General features: G+C 48.2%; 1 protein-coding gene across 2 annotated transcripts in view; it reads left to right on the forward strand.

The window, feature by feature from the left end:
• PPP2R3A (protein phosphatase 2 regulatory subunit B''alpha) overlaps positions 1-24,000 on the forward strand; it is a 347,806-nt gene that overhangs the window by 102,633 nt on the left and 221,173 nt on the right. For both annotated transcript variants that reach the window (XM_085882797.1, XM_085882796.1), the window contains exons 2-3: positions 7,922-8,158; positions 12,465-12,703. In XM_085882797.1, coding sequence (XP_085738923.1) covers positions 12,474-12,703 — 230 coding nt within the window. In that variant the 5' untranslated portion in view covers positions 7,922-8,158; positions 12,465-12,473. The remainder of the gene's footprint in view (positions 1-7,921; positions 8,159-12,464; positions 12,704-24,000) is intronic.

Raw genomic sequence — 24,000 nt, forward strand, 5'->3', positions numbered from 1 at the left:
CGTGGGCAGTGGGCATGGCATGGCAAAGGTGAGCAGGCAATCACAGCCCGCAGAAGAAGGCCGCTGCAGGCAAACACAGCCGGCAGATGAACTGGCCGGCACAGGCCTTGAAGAAAACGGCCAGCCGGCAGATGAAGTGGGCCGGCACAGGCCTTGAAGCAAAACACGGCCAGCCGATGGCACAGGCCTTGCAGCAAAACAACAGCTGCCGATGAAGTTGGCCGGCCTCTGCCTTGAAGCAAAACACGGCCAGCCGATGAAGTTGGCCAGCCTTTGCCGTTCAGTGGAGGTTGGTGGAGGGAGTGCGGTGGTGCTGGCCACTTGGAAGGCGGGCTCGGACCTACCTACCTGTCTCCCTCCCAACCTATCGCCTTTGCCTGTCACTGTACATACCCACTCCCTTAATTTGTCAAACCCCAATTTAGCCCCAACTTAATTTTTTTTTTTTTTAACTCCCCACTATAAATCGTCCCCTAACCCCCTTTATCGTCTTTGTTCGGCTAACCTATCCTGTCACCTAGCCTACTCCCAACCCCTACGTTCCCTTCCCGGAGGGGAACAAGGGAGAGCTAACGTCCTGTGCCGAGGCCCAACGAAGCCTCAGAATGGCCTCCCCAGAGTTCGGCGATCTAACCCAAAGTGGGTCCAGCGGCCCACAACGACAGCGAGGGGATGGATGGTGCGGAGGGGTACATCTCCTAATCTACCCTAACCATTTAACTGTTAAACTACCCCGGGGCTTTCAACAAGCGCCTCTCGCTTAAACTATTGGTTCTATAAACCCAGATTCCCGTCGCCTGTGTTGGTGTCCTCACAATTTCGGGCCTCGCCCCCCAATTTTCGCTCCGTGCCCTCACACGGTCTCCTGGCTGGGACACGTGGCTCCCTTTGGCAGGCACGACCCTCTGCCGAATCTCCCGCTATGGCACCCCCGGGCACTACACTGCCTCCGAGCCTACCAGCTCCCTAACACCGGGGAGTGCCCCCTATGGCACCTCCCCTGAAACGCACACGTGGCAGGCTGGCTTCCCAGGCCCCTTTCCGAGGGTCACCTATGCCCACAACACTGCCCACGCGGCTAATGGCGCCCCGGGCCCCCGCACCAAGCAGGCGCACCCGTGCCCACTACGCTATCCCGGCCCCCCATGGGCCCTTGGCCTACCACGGCCGACTAGCCTGGTGCCCGGGGTACCCACTCAGCGATACTCACCTTTCGCAGCCACGCTCCCAAGCCCGTCAACAGGGCTCCTGCACCCCTCCAAATGGATTTCGAGCCTACATTCCCACCAACAGCAAAACGACCTCCATTTTTGTTAATTTGACTAACCCAGCTAACTCACTCTACACTGACCCCGGGGTCCCTTGGGCGGGGGTCACTCCTCCCCTCAATCACTCATCGCACCATGCATTCCCCATTCGCTCCATACACACGGACCCACTGGCCTCACTCACTCAAAAAGTACTCACCTCACAACTCACCAACACACACACCGCTGAACTCTGCCATCCTCCTAACTACCTCCCCGAACTAACTCGTGCTCCCACGTCGTCCCTTAAACTATAGCACGTTCCATTTAACACTACGTAGCTAAACTACGTCAACTCTACACATCCACAAGTCTGTCTCTGTCTCCAAATAAATCATTTTATTTCCCAACCTAAAGCTCACTAAATCCTTCTACCTAATCCATTCCACGGACTCCATGAGGACTTACCCCTGCCCCATGAAGTCGGTCTAACTAAGCTAACCCTTCCCCCTAACTAGTTTCCATCCTGTGCCCCGGGAAGGCGGTCTTCCACCCCTTGCCCAGGAATCCTGTGCACCCGAAAGTGAGGCTTGCTTTTTTTTTTTTTTTTTCCCCTTGCGCAGCACCAACGCGGAAACTCGCGCACTTTGCACCTGCCCGTGACGTCATGCAGCTGCACGTGTACCTCGTCCCTCCTTGGACGGTACCATCCGGCAGGGATACCCCTCCTGCCGGATTCCAACCACACGTGCAGCCATGACGTCACCGTGCGCATAAAAAAAAAACACAAGCCCCACATCTCGAGGGGTTCCCCACGCGAACACATGTGCTTTGCCCGTTGGAGCTTAACACACACGATCGCGTGGAGAACCCGTCCGGTCCAAATCCATTTACCTGCCTAAACTTTGTCCGTCCGCGGGATCGGCAAATCCACCGCGTGCGTTTCCGGACCGGGACTTCACTCTCGCAAGCGAGCACGTGGTGGTCTCGTGCGTTGCACAGCACGAACCTCGTGCTCACTGCTGGGTGAACCCGGCACGGTCCCCGAAACAACTACAGCCACTACTCGGCTTTCTTTCTTCTGTCGCCGTCGTCGTCGCCATTCAACACGCACTCCCGCGTGTAACGACGCTCACACTCCATTCCATTACATTTCACACCGGGAGACGCGGCTGCGTGCTCCCGCATGCCCACCGACATCTCCCTTACATACCGCTCTCTCACACACACGGTCTCCCTTACATTAGGCCGTTCACTCACGCGTGCCTCACTACTCACACAAACCATACTACTTACACACGCGGGGTACTCACACGCGGTGCCTCACTCATACTGGCCGTTTCATCCACACACACGGCCTCACTCATGCACGCGGGGCACTCAACCGCGGTGCCTCATCCACACACGCGGGGGAACTCAACCGCGGTGTCTCATCCATACTCCGTGCCTCACTCACACACGCGGGGGCACTCACCCGCGGTGCCTCATCCACACTGGCCGTTTCATCCACACACGGCGTGCTGGGAAGCACGCCCTTCTGCACACTTACCACCACACCACTCACACACGGGGTCGCTTCCACACACGGGGACGCACTCACACCTTGCTCCACACACACAGGGACAACCACACTGGGGATTCGTGTCCCCACAAGGGTCTCCGGGACCTCTATACCCCCCAAGCTCTCCGTGCACCCGTCCACAGCACTCGTCCCCTCAACCTCGCAAAACACGACCGAACCCACCTGGTCGTGACTCGCCTCAAGGGGGCATACTCCCTCCCCTCGTTCCTGGAGGAGGCCAACCAGCTGCTCGCACTGGGTCTCAACCCAGTCCGCCAGCTCACCCCCATTATCCTCCACTACCTCCGTGTGTGTGTGTGCGCGTCACTTACCCCGTCTTCATCGTGCAGTCTCTCCTCTATTTTTTCTGTCTCCCGTGTCTCTATACATTTATAAGTTTCTGTTGTCGTCACCTCGTGTCTCGTCTCACACGTTTTGGTCTCCCCATTTAATTTTTCCCTTTCGGTCACCGTCGATTCTTCTGTCACGACCCTCGCCCAACACGTTCCCCGAATTATTTTTTCACCCGCCTCCACCGCGGGCCTATCAGCCGTTGCACCCCCTTCCAGCTCGTTTGCTCCCACACGTGGAGTCGCCATTCCCAGCTCCCTGGTCACGGCCTTCATGCCCGCCTGCAGGCATCGGCCCATGTTCTGCGTCTCACCCCGCAGCTCTTTTATTTGTTCCTTCATGTTTGCTTCCATTCCGCTTATTTGCTTGTTCATTTCGTTTTTCATTCCATTTGTGTTTGTATCCATCTTTTCGTTCATTTGTTGTGTATTCGCATCCATCTTTTCGTTCATTTGTTTGTTCATGCCTTTCATTTCGTTTTTCATTTCATTTGTCATTGCCGCCAGCATGGCGCATAGCTGGGCCATGTCGGGTGCGCTTGGGTGAGCCGTTTCGGCAAGGGTCGGGGGGGGGGGGTTTTGGTGGAGAGGGGGAGGGGAGGTGTCATACACCGCGGCCGCTGCCGCACCCATTTCGGGCTCTGGGTTCAGTTGGGCGAGTTCGTTTTCCTGTACAACCAACATTTACTGCACGGGGATTTCATCCTGAGCCATGGATTCTACACATTCTACATCCATTTCTAATACCCCCGGCTCCCGCTCGCCTTGAGACGCCATCTTGCTTCTCTTAAAGGGTTAATTTGAATCGCTCGTAATTTGGAGGGAATCGGGGGTCGCTTCTCTCACCCCTGGACCGATTCCCGTGAATTTAATTGGAGACAGGAGAGCCCGTTTTCCCGTTCTCCGTTACCAGTGCCGCGAGGAGGGCGATGGATTTGTATCCCACTCCTGACACCAGTGTTGCGGATTCGCGCCCGCCGGCGTGCTGACGGCCACGTAACTCGAATCGCGGCACGTCGCCCACCGGACGGACAATCCAGTCGTGACCCTCTCGGACTAACGCCGGGAACCAGTCACGGGTGGACCTTTCGGTCTCACCGTGATCGAGCCAATCGGCCCCCGCGTGGGATAGGGTTGCTCGCCAAATTCGACCTACCTAAGTACCCACACGGAGGGTAGACCAGGCGATCGCACCTCGCCGCAGGTCGACTTCGGACACGGGTCACTTAAGCGACCCGTTCCGTACTATCGGGATAACCGAGCGGTGTTATTCGTCGACCTCGACGGTTCGATTAATTATTGGGCGTATTCAGCCCACTACCAACCCTTTACGTGAAGCAAGATGAGGATTCAATGAAAGAAATGACAAAGCGAAGCGGGAAACAGTTCAACACAAAGCACATTTATTCGCGATGAACGGAAAGCACACATATACAATTCCACCAAAAGCACATAGAAAAAGAAGAAGAAACACAATGCAATTTTACACAAAAAGCAAATGCGACAATGCAGATCTAATACCGACTACGCGAGCACACGGCAACACTTATACAATTTTACTTCACAGACGGCGCCGACAACACACATTCCCAAAGCAAAAGAAAAGAGAACCACCCTCCAGGATGAGGCGGGCCTGGGGCCGAGACCGGGTCGGGCCTACCCGTCTGGTGATGAGACGCGGAGCGGCGGTGGTGCCTCAACTCCGCGGGCCTCGCGGACAGTGTCTGGTAGGGGGTGGGAAGGGGGCCCCCTTGGTCGCACTATCTCAGCGCGGGGGGAAACAGGAGGGGGTTGCTGATGCTCGGGGAAAGGAGGATTTTTACTCTGCCTCGGGTCCCGCGACGAGCGTCTCCACCTCGACCAGGTCGCGCCGTTGGCCTCCCTGGTGTGCAGCTCCCGGCACCGACGCGAGCACCCCCTCGTCTGCCCTCGCCGCCGCCGCCTCTCCACAGCTCCGTCCTCTTCGCTCCGACTCCAACTCCGAACTCTTCCTCCTGCGAACTCCTTCCAACGCACACACAACCAACGCACACGACGACCACTTTTCTGACGAACGCAGCTGCTTATATAAGCCCCGTGGCTTCGCCTTTGACCCCCTGCCTTCGACCTTTCACCTCGCTCCTCATTGGCCCGAGAAAAAGTGGGCGTGAATGCATTTTGATCCATGAATTTGCATATAGCGACCGCCCTCCAACGCCCTGGAGGCGGGGCCAAATCGCCCCTCGCTCACCGATTGGACGGAACAAAAGTGGGCGTGTGTCGTTTTTGATCCGTTTTTGGAGCGGAAAGTCCATGGTTTTGTACACGCTGTTCGGCGCGCGCCCTGCATGAGTCCAATACCGGTACCCACAAGCGGCGCAAGAACGGTGGCGATGCGACGGTTGCGAGGATTGACGGTCAAGGTCGTGGCTGTTGTGGTGAAGCGGCGCCGCGGTGGGTGTTTGATGTTGTGATGACTGTTGAGACGCGGTTGGCGGTGGTAATCATGGCGGTTGGTCCAAAATAAAGATAGCAAAAGAAAAACGGCTATCCTGAAGAGTCGCAGCACGCATGAATGACATTTATTCCCTCTAGACAACGGGTTTGGGCCTAACTACACATATACTTACGGAGATATCTCACCTAAGGGACCTGAATGGTGGTTTGCGAATTTGGTAACCACAACAATATATATAATAGTGTGCTGTGTTGCATAGAGCGCCCTCTGGCGATGAACGCAAGGTTATATCATAGAGGGTTCATTCATTGTGTACATACAGCACCCTCTGGTGATGAACAAGGTGGTAAACAGCTCTAAGCGGCCAGTACTGAATTTAATCACCGTTTGAAGGATCGCTGATCCATCAATTTGGGCCTCACCTCTGGGCGGATGAGCCACGGCCTATGAAAGGAAATATGTGATCGAGCAAAAAACAAAAACTACAAATAAAATCGTCATCATAAAACTTTAACACTCCCTTTTGGTGAGACTTTTACAGAATATATTGTCAATTCAATGTAAACGACCCTTGTGATTCTTGGATATCAAAGACATTTCTCAGTAAACACAGCATTCATAATCTGAGCAACTGAACACTCATTTATAAGGGAATTTTGACTCGTATGGACACATTCTTGGGGATTCCAAACCAACACGTGCCAATTTTTGGGTTAATATACCCTTTATTGCCTGAACCAAAATCTAAGGGGCTTGTTCTTGTCACCTACCAAACTCATTCACCAAGTTTTGTCATCATCCGTCCATAACATTTTGAGGTTATCACCAAACCAATCATCCACCTACTTTTGTCATGAGTAGTCCACAATTTTTTGAGATATCGTACTATTTGTCTTTTTGGCCCCATCTCTCAATGGTGTAGAATCACTTAAACATAAACAAAAAATTCTCGTTTCTTCACCAAAATGGAGTCCATTAGTCCTTGTCACACACTCAACCGGTCCACTAAGTTTCGTCCGAATCCGTCAACAACTTTTTGAGATATCTTGCTCCATATAGTTTTTAGCTCAATCGATCAATGGTGAAGAATCACTTTAAAAATTCTCAGATACGGATCCGGATTTGGATCTTCACCAAATTTAATGGACTCGTCCTTGTCACGCACCCAACCGGTCCACCAAGTTTCGTCCGAATCCGTCCACAACTTTTTGAGACAATTCAATATGCTCATTAGCAGTATCCCAACAACATGCTGTGATTGCGTTTTTGGTTGTTTCCATGACAAGGGGTCTTTTATTGGGAGAAACAGATTCAACTTACATTTTACATCTGCTCTCTATGAACCAATACCAGAAGAAAGCGGTGTGTGTGTGTGTGTGTGTGTGTGTGTGTGTGTGTGTGTGTGTGTGTGTGTGTGTGTGTGTGTGTGTGTGTGTGTGTGTGTGTGTGTGTGTGTGTGTGTGTGTGTGTGTGTGTGTGGACATTTTTTTTAATCAGGGATAGCCGAACTGATCTTCGTCAAACTTTCAGAGATTCATCAATGAGTGCCGAGGAGTGTTGTGGACAAAAAAAAAAGTTTTGAAATTTTTGAAAATAAAAAGTTTGATTTTTTTTTGGAATTAAAAAAACACAAAACGCTCTTGTAGTGCCTTAGTCTTTGTAGCCATGTACAAGGTCATGTTGAATGATCCCTGGCCACATTCCTTTGTGAATTTTGGGAAATGATTGCAGGTAATCGTTCACCACATACAGGTCTTTAATATGGGGAGAGAGAAGGAGGGGGGGGGGAACGTGTATCTGCTGTACCCCCTTAGTTTTCCCACCCCTTTCCATTGTTTATGTCCCACTCCATTGTTATAACCAGTCACATGACGATCGATTGTATTCATTATTCATCATATTGCAAGACATCTCATGATCACACCTCAAGGGGCTTGTCAAGCCTGGGAAATGCCAGGGTTCGGTCTGGCGACTGTTCCCGACCACGTGCTGCTTCTGACGAGTCCATTTTGCGTGTAAGCTCGCTTTATAATATATATAAATGTATATATAAAACGGTTATAATGCATTTTAAAAACAGTGTCTGAAGTTGCTTCATGTTGAGTGAAAACTCCCGTTCTGGTATTAACGGTGCTGCATCAGCAATCTCCCTGCAATGTTGTCCTCGTCACGTGACGACAAATAAAGTGAGCCGCAACATGCTCAGTATTTATTACTCTTGTAAGCCGATTTAGGAGGTGATTGTTTTGTAATTACCTATTAGTGGAGAGAAAATCGACTGCACATAAACACCGAACTTACAAGAGTACGTAATTTACTTCCACAGGTTGCCAGGGCGACGCCTGCTCAAGCCTTGGTATTTAACTCTGCGATGTTCCGTTATTTCATTCGTTCATCATAATTAAACGAAGCTCTGGGTCATGCTGTACATCGCCGGCGCTCTCTGAGGTGTCTGCTCTGCACCATCCGCCCCTTTGCCTGCGAGGGCCACAAAGCGCGTCCTGCTGACATAGAACTCAAGCCGACGCCGGTGCATCGAGCCTCGGCGGAGCGACTAGTCGAGGTACGTGCGGACCCCGGCGTGTAGGCCTCAACGTCTTGAACTTCACATTCAACTCGTGTTTTTGCCTTCAAGCGAGTAACTCCTGATGTTTGTAACTTTCGGTGATTTCTGTCAAACCGGCATGTTCTTTATTCTGCGAAGTTGCGAACCATTCATTATGTCTGCTCGTTTTGTTGAACGTTATTGCACAGGTGGACTCTATTTGGAGCCATCTATCTATTACGTACGCACGGCGGCAAAGGGGACCAGTGTTACCACTCCTCATTTTCATAAACTAGTGCGTGCCCGTACGTGCGTGGCCGGACGTGCAAAAAATACAAAAAAAAAAAAAACTTTCAAACCGCGTGCCAGAAACTACACAGGCCGTTCCTTCGCTCTCGCATGCCCGTACGTGCGTGCCCATAGGTCCAAAAAAACAACTTTCAAACAACCACACAGGCCGTTCCTTCGCTCTCGCATGCCCGTACGTGCGTGCCCACAGGTCCAAAAAAACAACTTTCAAACAACCACACAGGCCGTTCCTTCGCTCTCGTATGCCCGTACGTGCGTGCCCATAGGTCCAAAAAAACAACTTTCAAACAACTACACAGGCCGTTCCTTCGCTCTCGCGTGCCCATACGTGCGTGCCCATAGGTCCAAAAAAACAACTTTCAAACAAACACACAGGCCGTTCCTTCGCTCTCGCGTGCCCATACGTGCGTGCCCATAGGTGCAAAAAAACAACTTTCAAACAACCACACAGGCCGTTGCTTCGCTCTCGCGTGCCCATAGGTGCAAAAAACAACTTTCAAACAACTACACAGGCCGTTCCTTTGCTCTCGCGTGCCCGTACGTGCGTGCCCATAGGTGCAAAAAACAACTTTCAAACAACCACACAGGCCATTCCTTCGCTCTCGCGTGCCCGTACGTGCGTGCCCATAGGTGCAAAAAAATAACTTTCAAACAACTACACAGGCCGTTCCTTTGCTCTCGCATGCCCGTACGTGCGTGCCCATAGGTGCAAAAAACAACAACTTTCAAACAACCACACAGGCCGTTCCTTTGCTCTCGCGTGCCCGTACGTGCATGCCCATAGGTGCAAAAAAATAACTTTCAAACAACCACACAGGCCGTTCCTTCGCTCTCGCGTGCCCGTACGTGCATGCCCATAGGTGCAAAAAACAACTTTCAAACAACCACACAGGCCATTCCTTCGCTCTCGCGTGCCCGTACGTGCGTGCCCATAGGTGCAAAAAACAACAACTTTCAAACAACCACACAGGCCGTTCCTTTGCTCTCGCGTGCCCGTACGTGCGTGCCCATAGGTGCAAAAAACAACAACTTTCAAACAACCACACAGGCCGTTGCTTCGCTCTCGCGTGCCCGTACGTGCGTGCCCATAGGTGCAAAAAACAACAACTTTCAAACAACCACATAGGCCGTTCCTTCGCTCTCGCGTGCCCATAGGTGCAAAAAACAACTTTCAAACAACTACACAGGCCGTTCCTTTGCTCTCGCGTGCCCGTACGTGCATGCCCATAGGTGCAAAAAAACAACTTTCAAACAACCACACAGGCCGTTCCTTCGCTCTCGCGTGCCCGAACGTGCGTGCCCATAGGTGCAAAAAACAACTTTCAAACAACCACACAGGCCGTTCCTTCGCTCTCGCGTGCCCGTACGTGCGTGCCCATAGGTGCAAAAAACAACTTTCAAACAACCACACAGGCCGTTGCTTCGCTCTCGCGTGCCCATAGGTGCAAAAAACAACTTTCAAACAACTACACAGGCCGTTCCTTTGCTCTCGCGTGCCCGTACGTGCGTGCCCATAGGTGCAAAAAAACAACTTTCAAACAACCACACAGGCCGTTCCTTCGCTCTCGCGTGCCCATAGGTGCAAAAAACAACTTTCAAACAACTACACAGCCGTTCCTTCGCTCTCGCGTGCCCGTACGTGCGTGCCCATAGGTGCAAAAAACAACTTTCAAACAACCACACAGGCCATTCCTTCGCTCTCGCGTGCCCGTACGTGCGTGCCCATAGGTGCAAAAAAATAACTTTCAAACAACCACACAGGCCGTTCCTTCGCTCTCGCTTGCCCGTACGTGCGTGCCCATAAGTGCAAAAAACAACAACTTTCAAACAACCACACAGGCCGTTCCTTTGCTCTAGCGTGCCCGTACGTGCGTGCCCATAGGTGCAAAAAACAACAACTTTCAAACAACCACACAGGCCGTTCCTTCGCTCTCGCGTGCCCGTACGTGCGTGCCCATAGGTGCAAAAAACAACTTTCAAACAAATACATAGGCCGTTCCTTCGCTCTCGCGTGCCCATAGGTGCAAAAAACAACTTTCAAACAACAACACAGGCCGTTCCTTTGCTCTCGCGTGCCCGTACGTGCATGCCCATAGGTGCAAAAAAACAACTTTCAAACAACCACACAGGCCGTTCCTTCGCTCTCGCGTGCCCGGACGTGCGTGCCCATAGGTGCAAAAAACAACTTTCAAACAACCACACAGGCCATTCCTTCGCTCTCGCGTGCCCGTACGTGCGTGCCCATAGGTGCAAAAAACAACAACTTTCAAACAACCACACAGGCCGTTCCTTTGCTCTCGCGTGCCCGTACGTGCGTGCCCATAGGTGCAAAAAACAACAACTTTCAAACAACCACACAGGCCGTTGCTTCGCTCTCGCGTGCCCGTACGTGCGTGCCCATAGGTGCAAAAAACAACAACTTTCAAACAACCACATAGGCCGTTCCTTCGCTCTCGCGTGCCCATAGGTGCAAAAAACAACTTTCAAACAACTACACAGGCCGTTCCTTTGCTCTCGCGTGCCCGTACGTGCATGCCCATAGGTGCAAAAAAACAACTTTCAAACAACCACACAGGCCGTTCCTTCGCTCTCGCGTGCCCGGACGTGCGTGCCCATAGGTGCAAAAAACAACTTTCAAACAACCACACAGGCCGTTCCTTCGCTCTCGCGTGCCCGTACGTGCGTGCCCATAGGTGCAAAAAACAACTTTCAAACAACCACACAGGCCATTCCTTCGCTCTCGCGTGCCCGTACGTGCGTGCCCATAGGTGCAAAAAACAACTTTCAAACAACCACACAGGCCATTCCTTCGCTCTCGCGTGCCCGTACGTGCGTGCCCATAGGTGCAAAAAAACAACTTTCAAACAAACACACAGGCCGTTCCTTCGCTCTCGCGTGCCCGTACGTGCGTGCCCATAGGTGCAAAAAACAACTTTCAAACAAATACACAGGCCGTTCCTTCGCTCTCGCATGCCCGTACGTGCGTGCCCATACGTGCAAAAAAACAACTTTCAAACAAACACACAGGCCGTTCCTTCGCTCTCGTAAACGACGACTGGATTGGGGGCATTGTGTTTATCTAGAAATTATTGGAATACAGTAAGGCATCATTATCGGAAGTCCGTACCTTGTAACCCGTAATGGGGAACGCGCTCTAACTTGGCCATAACTTGGGAACCACTTGTCCGATTAATTTCAAACCTTTTGAAAGGCAAACAAACAGATTGCTGGAATCATAGATAGATAGAAGAGAGATGCTGTGGGTGCAAAATGCCAACCTACGTGTCCTCTCATTGGTAACTAAGGCGGCCTTTCCCCATCGGCGCCTACGCAGCAACGTATTCTGTCATTGGTTTGGTAAATAAATGGCCATAACTTGGAAACCACTTGTCCGGTTAATATCAATCCTTGAAAAGGCACATACTCAGGTCCCCAGCAATATACCTGGCAAGTTTCAATTCGATCGGACCAGTGGTTGTCAAGAAACAGCGGACACACACACACACACACACACACACACACACACACACACACACACACACACACACACACACACACACACACACACACACACACACACACACAGCTGGAATTATAGATAGATGCCAAGGTGAGCCAATGAAAACAGCCAAGAATTCACAAGGTTTCGGAAAAGCGATGATAATAGAAAACCTATACGCCAAGAAAACCTATAGAAAACCAAGACGTCAAGGTGAACAACGAATAGCCAAGATCTTGTGAAAAAAGCCAAGGAGTGGTCACACTGTAGGGGATGGCTTAATGAAGAAAATAAAGAGAAGGGAGACTCGAGGGAGAAAGTAAAGGAATTTGGAATGGGAGAGGCAGGTTTTGAGCGTTTGAAGTTGGGGGTGTGGGAGTCAAACTTTCTGTCGTACTTGCGTATGTATTAAGATGGTCAATGACGATGCACTGTGCACATTTTTAGTGTCATTCATTCACTCCTGTGACCGACACCAGGGTGGCCTTTACTTGAGCTCACGTGCAGTCATTGCAGGTGGTGACCATGTCGGTGAGTGGAGAGGAACCATCGACGATGCATTTTGGGGGTGCCCTTCAGCCTCTGCTCAAGATTAAAGCGGACGAGCTGTTTCTGCGCTGGCTTGGTGAGTCTGAGACACAGCGCACCCTCGGCGATTTGCTTCAACGTGTCAAGGATGGCGGGCCTTTGTACACCAAGTCCCGCAACATGAGTAGCAGTACAGATGGCTGGGCAACACCTACAAGCTCATCCAGGTGGGTTTACTGGTGCAGGTGTTTTTTGAAAACTCATATTATTACCCCACATGTGTGAAGTGAAAAGTGGGCTCAAGCAATTGGTTCACTTCTGTGTCTGTCTGTGTATGTCCACAAATGCCATTTTATGATTGAGGAACAGCAACATTTTATTTGAATGTCATATCCTGAACATGAATCAGAAAACAAACCTGTAGTTTTGTATTGCATTTGGCTCTGAGTTTGTCCCGATTGCACACGCACAGAGAGCAGTGAGATAATGTATTTACCCTTTCTGCCTGTCTGGCAGTCAAACAAAATTGAAAATCATTCCAAACAGGAAACTTACTGTTTTTAAGGACTTCATCTATCTATAGTTCCAGCAGTCTGTGTGTCTGTGTGTCTGTGACCGCTGTTTCTTGACAACCACTGGTCCGAACTAATTGAAACTTGTCAGGTATATTGCTGGGGCCCTGTGGATGTGCCTTTTCAAGGTTTGATATTAATCGGACAAGTGGTTCCCAAGTTATGGCCATTTATTTACCAACCAATGAAAGGACACGTTGCTGCGTAGGCATGGCTGCGTAGGCCGGTGCGTGGCCGGCCGACGATGACGTCACGTGCCATGCCGGTTACGATGGGGATCGGTGCCTTAGTTACCGTGGCGTAGGAGTGGCAATGGTCAATGGCAGCGAATGTCATGGCAAGCAAAGACAGGGAGGTAAACTTAATTTTAATTTGGATTTAATTAACTCTGTGTGTGTATCACTGCAGTTGTTACGTAAATGCAAGCGATAATTCGTGGAATGCATGTGAACATTCCGTATGGGCACGCACCACTTCCGGATAGTGATGACTTAATGTATTCTAATAATTTATTGATTTCTTATGCGCATTTATAGATAAACACCATGCCCCAATCCAGTCGTCGTTTACGAGAGCGAAGGAATGGCCTGTGTAGTTGTTTCTGGCTCACAGTTTGAATTTTTTTTTTGGAGGGGGCGGGGGGTTGCACGTATGGGCACGCAGGTACGGGCACGCGAGAGCGAAGGAACGGCCTGTGTGTTTGTTTCTGGCTCACGGTTTGAAAGTTTTTTTTTTAATGTTTTTAAATTTTTTTAGGATTTGCACGTACGGGTATGCAAGAGCGAAGGAACGGCCTGTGTGGTTGTTGTTTCTGGCTCGCGGTTTGAAAGTTTTTTTTTTTTTTTTTTTTTGCATAAACGGCCACGCACGTACGGGCACGTACTAGTAAAGAACACAAACAACAGGCACGAATAACTAATGTAACGTGTTAAATAAGGTGGTGTAATAGCCACTGCATCAACGGCAGTAAACTTTCTGAATTAATTTTTTGTTATATGACCTTTGCAATCTTTAATTAAATAGAATTATATACTTCAATACAGTAGAACACAAATCGCCTTAATTGGCACTTTCAAAACCATTTCGTTTAGTCGTACTTTACTTAATACACATTCATGCCCTGAGGGCAGTCTAACTGTTTGAGATTCTGCGTTCTGACAAATATGGCGGCGCATGACGCTGTTTGTTTGGTGCATCTTTTTCTCAAAGATTGTTCCAAAATCGTCATTTTCTCCAAGAGGCGATGGCAGAAGGTTTGTAATTGAGCAAATGCATTGATGAACCTCTGGTGCCAAAAAAAACCATATCCACGTCGCGTCGTCAGCTGTGCACTGTTCGATTTGACCCATCGACTTTGGTTACCATCCATCCATCCATCCATCCATCCATCAGGACCATACTCTGTGCAGAGCGTTGGTGATGCCTAAGCAGTCTCCTTGGCTATTGGGCACAATCCTGGATGGGTCGCCACTCCGACACAGGATACCAGCAAGCTGGCACTCATTTTGCCGACCTCGGACGGATGACAGGCAGACGTCAACCCCACCTGGTATTATTTCATCAGCAGAGTGGGATTTGAACTCTGGATCCTCAGATCCCAAGCCCACCACCCTAACCATTAAGCCAACATCAGGCATGGTTACCATCACGCCTGTTATGCGAGGTTCACAAACAAAACTGACACAGATCATGCTCGGAAATGCAAAGCAACAGTTTCAAAGACTCTTCCCATGTCCTTTTTCTCAAGACTACGTGGGGTATTGTGTTCTATGAACTCTACTTCATTCAGGATTTGTACTTATTCGTCTCTCCCTGAAGGGGACGAGAGACTACTGCAATGCCCGTGTGTGTCTACGTATTTTCGCTTAAAAATTGTTTTTCTCCACAACCTCTTGTCCGATTGAGGCGAAACTTTAAATATTGGAGGGACTCTCCATGGAGAATATTTAATTGCTAGCTCTGACGTCATCGGTCACACGGTATGGCAGCCATATTGGATTAAAGGAAAAAAAATTGGACAACATTTTTTCCAAAACTGCTCAACAAAAAAACTGAAACTTGGCATATGACATGAACTCCCTATGGGGTAGATAGTGTGATAATGACATCAACATTGAAGTGGTATTCCAGACATAATTGAAATCCTTGTCTGAAACCTCATATCTGATCTACGTCCTGATGTGAGTGAAGAATTTAACTTGTGATGTTCATAACCCATGCCAAGGAACTGTGACATAATAGGGTGCATGGATGCTATGTTGACCATATTAAATCACAGTGGGCCATAATACAGGGTGCGGAATTTGTATCTGATGGCTTTATAATCCTTATAACTTTTTTGTTTCTAAACCAAATAAAATAAAATTTTAAATAACATAGGCACATACTTTTAAGTTTTTAAAATCAATTTTGATTCTTTATTTCTTAAAAATGACATCAGACAAATGGGCCCCTTTCAAATTTGTGCATTCACGACAGCGGATCATCATATTGTTCATTACCGCAAGCAATGTCTCTTGAGCAATCGAGTGGATGGTTGCAGTGATGTTTGCCTTCGATTCATCGATCGATGTTAGATGTTCCTTAGAAACTTTGCCCTTCAGAAATACACATAGGAAGAAATCTGGTAGAGTTAAATCTGCCAAATCAAAGTGTGCCTCATCTGTCATGATGACCTTGTTTGTGAAATTGGCATGCTCATTGCATTTAACAAAAATTAAAAATTAAAAAAATGAAATAAATGCTCATTGCATTTAAAGTGCTCCATCATTAAAAACTTTCTAGTTTTATCTGTAAAACAAAGAAAACAATAATTAGTTATGCCAAGACTGCTTCCGGCTCGAATGATTGCAAATGTGTCAGATATAAATGCCCCACCCTGTAGTAGCATGTCCTGTGAATGATGGTATTTTTGTTCAGAATGAACATGCGAGGTGAGACTGTGCACACTCGAGACACAGCGGACCCTCAGCGATGCCATTCCAGCTTGTATGGATTTTTTTTTGAGTAATCCTGGCAATATGAAATGTTAGTCAGGGTCGGCTTGTTTGGTCTCACCTCTGCACATAGCTCGTTATGCTGAGAGTCCGGTTTCAAATCCCATAAACAATTGGGTTGAATACCTACTGACGCAAGACTTTTTTTTGTTTCATTGTTTGTTTGTTTTTTTTGTATGTTATATCAAGGCTTGTATGAGGGCTCACACACAGAATGTACAACAAGGGGAGCAGACAAGAGGGGCAGGAGAAGGGAGGAAAATACGGTGTGGAACAGAAGCATGAGAATATCTGTGGAAGGGAGAGGGATGGGGGCAGACACACGGTAAACAAGATGGACACTACAGGGACTTTCAGGTCCTTATACAACAGGGACTTTCAGGAAGGAAAGCAGGGAATTTGTTCAGTGATTTGGTGTTGGAGGCCAGCTTGGAAACGTGGCTTTCCCAGAAAAGATCATGCCCCCCCCCCAAATCTACTTTGTGAGAGAAATCATTAGAGTGTGAGATTTGTCACGGTTGAAAGACATGTTCCACGTGTTGGACCAGCTTGTGATTTTATCCAGATCTGCAGAGAGTGAAGAGGCTGCTGCAGAGAGTGAAGAGGGTTAAGGGGTTTATTCAGTGATTGTTGATTGCTTCTCTGTGCATTCCCTTCCTCATGACCATTATAATTACTAGTAACTATACGTGGTCCCTCATTTGGTGATTTGGAAAGCCCATTGAGCTTTATTTGGCAGTGCTTATAAAGCGCCGCACTTTCCGATGGTAACCCACGTCTCCTGCTCACTCAGCCGAATTAGGATGAGACATGTGGTGCTAATTAGCATTGTGCTCGGCTGTCTCAGAGAACCCAATCAGTATGGTATCGTGACAAGTGGACACTTGATCCGACTCGGTGGGGTCTTCAAACTGCTTGACTGTTAGTCACATTGAGGTGACTCTATTCAAACCAGGCAACTGGAGTGAAGCACATGACGACAACCATACATATTAGATATTTATTCCATATTATTATTTTCTTTGATTATGGTGATGAAGCAGAAGGAACAGGGTCGAGGCACCTTTCAAATTCCAAGCTCTTTTACTGAGCTAACAATCCAAATATAAAACATGAGATATAGGCTTGGTGGATTTAACAGTACAGTTCACCGTGACCAGAAGTGTTCTGAAGAGGAAGTATCCCTGGCTGCCTTTGATTTCTGCCTGTGCTGTTGCTGCCACATGGTGGTTATACGTTGCATCTTCACTTGGCATTCACTATTGAGGCTCACTTTTTAATTTTAATGGGGTACCTGCTTTCATTTTCACGCTACACTCCCACCCCACCCCTTCAAAAATTGTTGTCCTGACATTCACTTCGTCCAACTGACTGTTGGTTTTGCCATATTGCGTGGTTGCTACTGATATATATATATATATATATATATATATATATATATATATATATATATATATATATATATATATATATATATATATATATATATATATATATATATATATCAGTAGCAACCCCTAGCAAATTTATATATATATATCAGTATATATTCGACCGGTCAAAAGTTTTAGAACACCCCCATTTTTCAGTTTTTACTGAAATCTAAGCAGTTAGAGTCCAGTGAATAACCTGAAATGGTACAAATCTGAGCAGATAACTGCCAGAGGTTAATAAAAAAAAGTTTAGGTGACCAAAAATTGAAAAATAATGTAAATTTCAGAGTTGCTAAAAAAGGCCCTTTTCAGGGAACAAGTAATGGGTTAGCAACTGCAGATGTTCTGCAGCAATGGAAGTAAATTAAGCCCTGAAAGTTGATGCAAACAATTCATACAGGTGTCCCAACTTCTCTTGATTAGTTACAAACGCTCTGTTTGTATAAATGCAGTGTTGGAACAGACTGTTGTGCTACACCCTCTGAAGCATTATTTGGACAATATTGCACTGCACGAAGTAGTATATTGCTATTATAATGGCGAGAAAAAGACAATTAACAAAGGAAGACAGACAGACCATTATCTATATATTACTAAAACTCTCATCTTGTATATATTGTTACGAATTTTGGCCCGTCCGGCGTGCGATCGGCCACGTAACTCGAATCGTGACGCGTCGAGAATTAATAGCTGGCCAACCAACCCAATAATAGCTGGCCCATGTTAGGTGGATCTGTAGCAGCCGCTTCATCCTCATCAGGCGTGGATTCGCCGGGTCTGGGGGGGGGGGGGAATTTGACGGAGGTGGGGAGGGGGAGGGTGTCATACACCGCGGCCTCTGCTGCTGCCACGCCCATTTCGGGCGCGTTTGTGGGGGAAATTCTGGGTCCGTTTGTGGGGGAAATTCAACCTGCATTTCGATGGGAATGTTGTGCATGGGGATTTCATCCTGGGCCATGGAATCTACCAATCCCACATCCATTCCTAATACCCCCGGCTCCCGCTCGCCTTGAGACTTCATCTTATTTCTCGTAAGAGATTAAAATTTTGCGCTCGAATTTGGTTGGAATCGAGGGTCGCTCTACTCACCCCTGGTCCGATTCCCGTGAATTTAGTTGGAGATGGGAGAGTTTTTGTCCCACGCCTGACACCAGTGTTACGAATTTTGGCCCATCCGGCGTGCGATCGGCCATGTAACTCGAATCGCGACGCGTCACCCACCCAACGGACAATTCAGTCGTGACCCTCCGGGAACTACCGCTAGGAGCCAGTCACGGGTGGGGGTTTAACCTCACCACGATCGTGCCAATTGCCCACCCACGCAGGATAGGGTTGCTCGCCAAATTCGACCTACATAAGTACCTGCGCGAGTGGTCGACCGGGCGATAGCACCTCGCCGCAGGTCGACTTCAGACACGAACCGCTTTAGCGGCTCGTTCCGTGCTGCAGGGATAACCGAGCGGAGACATCGTCGACCTTGACGTTTCAGATTACTTATCGGGTGTTTCAACCCACTACCAATCCCTTACGTGATGCAAGATGGAACTTTCAACCGAAGGAAATGACGCAACGAAGCGGGAAACAGTTTGACAAGCAAGCACTTTTATTTCTCACACACACAACACACGCATGTAAGGCAGTAATGCAATGTGCAGCAAAAGCAAAATGCAACAAAAGCAAAAGCACTACTCCCGACTATAATTATTTACAACACTTAAACAATTGTACTTGTCGGGACTCGGCGCTACATCGTTCATTCAAAATAAACAGGAAAGACCTCCCCATAGGCAGGGAGGTAGACGGGGTCCGTGGACCAAATGTGCGCGGAACCTGGAGGAGCGGCCAGGTCCACGAGACCGAAAAGGTCTTACCCGCGTCCTCGTGATGCGATGGCGGGCAAGCCGCAATATCAACGCAGCTGCGCCCCGACTCCGTGCCCCTGGCGTGGTCGGTGAGCCCTCTCCGGCGTGCTCCGCGCAAGCACGGTTTGATCGGCACCATGGTTAGGGTGGGGAATGAAAGGGGCCACCGGCACTATCTCATCAATGATCTCTCCGACTCTCTGGAAAATCCTCTATATCTCTTTGCCGACGACTCCACCCTCTGCCGTACCATCTGTCATCCCTCAGACCGGCTAGCAGCAGCTTCTTCGCTCACTGCAGATCTGGATAAAATCACAAACTGGTCTAACACGTGGAACATGTCTTTCAATCCAGACAAATCTCACACTCACTATGTCTCTTCGAAAGGACCGTTTAGAAACCCCCCCCCCCCATCCACTTTCTCAACAATCCTCTCGAAGAAGTCTTTTCTTTCAAGCTTCTGGGTCTCACTATCTGCCATGACCTTTCCTGGGAAAGTCACATTTCTAACCTCGCCTCAAAAGCCAGTCGCCGACTGGGAATCCTCCGTCGTGCAAAGTCCTTCCTCGGCCCTCTTGAGCTCCTGACCACTTACAAAGCTTTTGTCCATAGCCTGATGGAGTACTGCTCTCCCCTCTGGGCTGGTGCTCCTGCCTCCCACCTTTCTCGGCTTCACGCTGTCGAAACCAGGGCATTTAAGATCATCGGCATCTCCCGCAATGAAGCTGAGTCTTTGGGCCTCTCACTCAATCACCGCAGGTTGGTCGGTGGTCTTTCTGTCTTCTACCGACTCCTCTCCAGCCTTGCCCCTGCTCTCTCTGCGATTTGTCCCCACCACATTTCCACAGGGCGCTCAAGGTCCGCCAACAACCTCCTTCTGATAAAACTACCAAAATCACGAATCATTGCTCATCTTCACTCTTTCATTCCTCTTTTTTCCCGCCTTTGGAATAAACTTCCTCACTCTATTCTTTCCCATTCTTCCCTCCAGGCTTTCAAAACAGCTGTTCACCACCACCTCTTATCTTCCCCCATCCAAATCCTTGATCTTTTCTACCCCCCGATAATCCACCCAAGCCCACTTCCTTCAATTCCCCTGCTTTCCTTCCTGAAAGTTCCTGTAATGTCCATCTTCTCTTCGCCATGTTCCCCGTCCCATCCCCATCCCTCTCCCTTCCACAGTTCACCTAATGTGTCTGTTCCTCACTGTTTTGTCCCTTCCACTCCCACCCCTCTTGTCTCATGCCCCCTTGCTGTGAGTTGTGTGTTAGCTCTCATACGAGCTTCGACAAGGTATACAAAAAAAAAAAATCTAAGCGCGGATGGGGGAGGGGGGGATTGTTGATGCTCAGGGTCGGGGAATGGCTTGCTGGCTTGGTCGCTTGTGAAAGCGAAGGTGGCTCGAGTCCAGCGACGAGACGACACCAACGACGAGACGAGCCCAGCGACGAGACGACACCAACGACGAGACGAGCCCAGCGACGAGACGACACCAACGACGAGACGAGCCCAGCGACGAGACGACACCAACGACGAGACGAGCGCAGCGACGAGACGACACCAACGACGAGACGAGCCCAGCGACGAGACGACACCAACGACGAGACGAGCCCAGCGACGAGACGACACCAACAACGAGACGAGTCCAGCGACGAGACGACACCGACCACTGGAAAAGCGACCCCCACACGACAACAACGAGTTCCACACAGACTCTCGTCTTTTATAGACCGGGGGAGGAGCCTGTATGCAGATTTTAGGATCAAAATGCGATTGGAGCGGGGCCACGCCACCCTCTGTTCAGCCATTGGTGTGGCAAAAAGGGGCGTGAGCCTCTTGTGATCCGAATTCCTTCCTGAGAGGAATTCACATCCATCGCGCTTGGAGGCGGGGCCATGCCACCCGACGTTCAGCCATTGGTCGGGAAAAAAGGGGCGTGAAGCCTTCCTGATCCGTTTTCTTCTCCTGAAGCGAACGCATTGCACTCGCGGCTTGCTGCGTTCGGCAGCAATCACCGAACGGCTTCGGACAGTATGACGTTCGGTGTTGACTGGTGGTGGGGTCGATGGTAGTGGAAGGAGAAAGGCGAAGGTGTTGGGGGGTTTGCTGTGGTGGTTTGGTGGTTGGCGGGCGTCGTTTGGGAATGGCGGTGAAGCGATGTTTGCGGGATGGAGTTGTGGAGGTAAAGAGGCAAAGGTGGTGGTGTTTGAGTTGTTGGCGGCTTAATGGTCCAAAATAACGATAGAGAAAGAAAAATGGCTAACTCAAAGCGTCGCAGCCCGGATGAATCACACATATCCCTCTAAACAACAGGTGTGGGCTATCTACACATGAACTTATTGATATATCTCACCTGAGGACCCTTTATTGTGTATTGCGAATTTCCACAGCCGTAACAATATGTATGTATGTATGTTCCTGAAATACAGCCAAAACGGTACATGGTAGCACAAAATTTTTGGACCCACCTTACTCACGATTCTCCTGTGGTGTGTAGTATAAAGTTTCGTTAAAATCGGGCAACAATAAAAATTATTAAAAAATCATTTCCCGATTCAGTCAAGTACTCTTCGGGAGAATTTGATCAATGCAAAAAACCTCAGCGGTATAGTTCACTGGAGCTATCTTTTTTTTTTTTTTCTTCAAATGATTTATTTAAAAAATCTCAAACAAAGAGTATAGACAAAGAATAATTTATTTTTAAGCATAAAATAAACATCGCCATTTTGATCTAATACTTCTGTGTTCATTAATAAATAAAATTGCGTTAAGAAGATTCTGCACAATAATTTCTTCGTCTTTCTTTTCTACGTTTTTTTTTTCACATTAACGCGCAATATCAAGTTTCGTTCAAATCGGGCAACGAAAAAAATTATTAAAATATTAGGGTATGTTCTTTTGAACGTATGAGTCCCCTAGGACCATGAAGCTATAATTCTTGTGAAAGGCCGTTATGAGAACACAGAAATAAGGGTATGTTTAGCAGCGTCATCATGGTTGGCGTCTCGCAATATAATATATTGGCGCGATTAAAAATACCGTTTTTTCCTCGCATCTTCATGTCTGTCAAAAAACCAGTGTCAAGGTGCACAACTGCAGCTCATAACCTATCCATTGAGGTGTTTTTCGCCCCCCCTGCTTTCCCGTTTTCACGCCACTGTCCACACAAAATTCATCAATCAATTCTATACAGAGTCCGGGGGACTCAAAAATCAATTCCCGATTCAGTCAAGTTCTCTTTGGGATTATTTCATCAATGCAAACAACCTCGACGGTATAGTTCGCTGGGGCTATCTTTTTTTTCTTTTTCTCTTTTTTTTTTGAAATGATTTCTTTTTATCAACCACTGTCACAATGGGAATGCAACGGATTCATGGGTCATCTCGTAACCCTGAAAAGTGTAGGTCTTTCCTTTAGAGAAATTGCAAAGAAAGCCAAGGTGTCAGTGAGTAGTTACCTACACCATCAAAAGGCACTTGGAAACTGGAGGAAACTCTGACAGGAAGAGGTCTGGCAGACCCAAAGCAACAACGCAATCAGAAGAGAAGTTCCTGAGAGTCAATAGCTTGCGTGATGGGTGGCTCACAGTACAGTAGCTTCAAGCACAGATTAACACTGGTCGAAGTAAGGAAGCTTCAGTTTCCACTGTGAAGAGAAGACTTCGAGCTGCAGGTTTGACAGGTCGAGTGGCAGTAAGAAAGCCATTGCTAAGATGGCAAAATAAGAAAAAAAGGCTTGCCTGGGCCATGAAGCACTGCCAGTGGATTACTGAAAACTGGAAGAAGGTCTTATGGACCGATCAATCAAAATTTGAAATCTTCAGTTCATCACGCAGGGTTTTTGTACGCCTTCGAGTAGGAGAAAGGATGGTTCCTCAATGCGTGACACCAACTGTCAAAAATGGAGTAGGACGCATGATGATCTGGGGCTCTTTTGCTGGATCCAGAGTCGGCGACTTGCACAGACTGACTGGCACTCTGAACCAAAAGGGCTACCACAGAATTTTGCAGTGCCATGCAATACCCTCTGGTCTCCACCTAGTTGGTCATGGGTTCATCCTACAGCAAGATAACGACCCAAAACATACCTCCAGTCTATGCCAGAACTACCTTAGAAGAAAATAACAAGATGGCTGGCTTCAAATCATGGAATGACCAGCACAGTCTCCAGACTTAAACCCATTTGAGCTGGTTTGGGAGGAACTGGCCAGAAGGGTGAAAGCAAAGCAACCTACAAGTGTAACACATTTGTGGGAACTTCTGCAACAGTGTGGGGAAGAACTTTCTGAACAATATGTGATTTCCATTGTAAAAAGAATGCCAGAGTATGTTTGGCTGTAAGATCCGCAATAGGTGGCTACTTTGATGAGTCAACAATTTAGATAAAATTTTGTTCAATAAAACGATTCCACGATTTCTTCTTTTATCTGCAATTGTTTGTTTGTTCTCTGCTTTAATTTCAGAGTACATTGAAACATTAAACTGCTTAAATTTCAGTAAAAACTGGAAAAATGGGTGTTCTAAAACTTTTGAGCGTTGGAGTGTGTATATGTATATATATATATATATATATATATATATATATATATATATATATATATATATATATATATATATATATATATATATATATATATATGTGTATGTGTATATATATATATA

The sequence above is a fragment of the Eptatretus burgeri genome, chromosome 5, assembly GCF_056783735.1.
Source record: "Eptatretus burgeri isolate ZD-2024b chromosome 5, Ebu_testis_v1, whole genome shotgun sequence".
NCBI classification, from domain to species: Eukaryota; Metazoa; Chordata; class Myxini; order Myxiniformes; family Myxinidae; genus Eptatretus; species Eptatretus burgeri.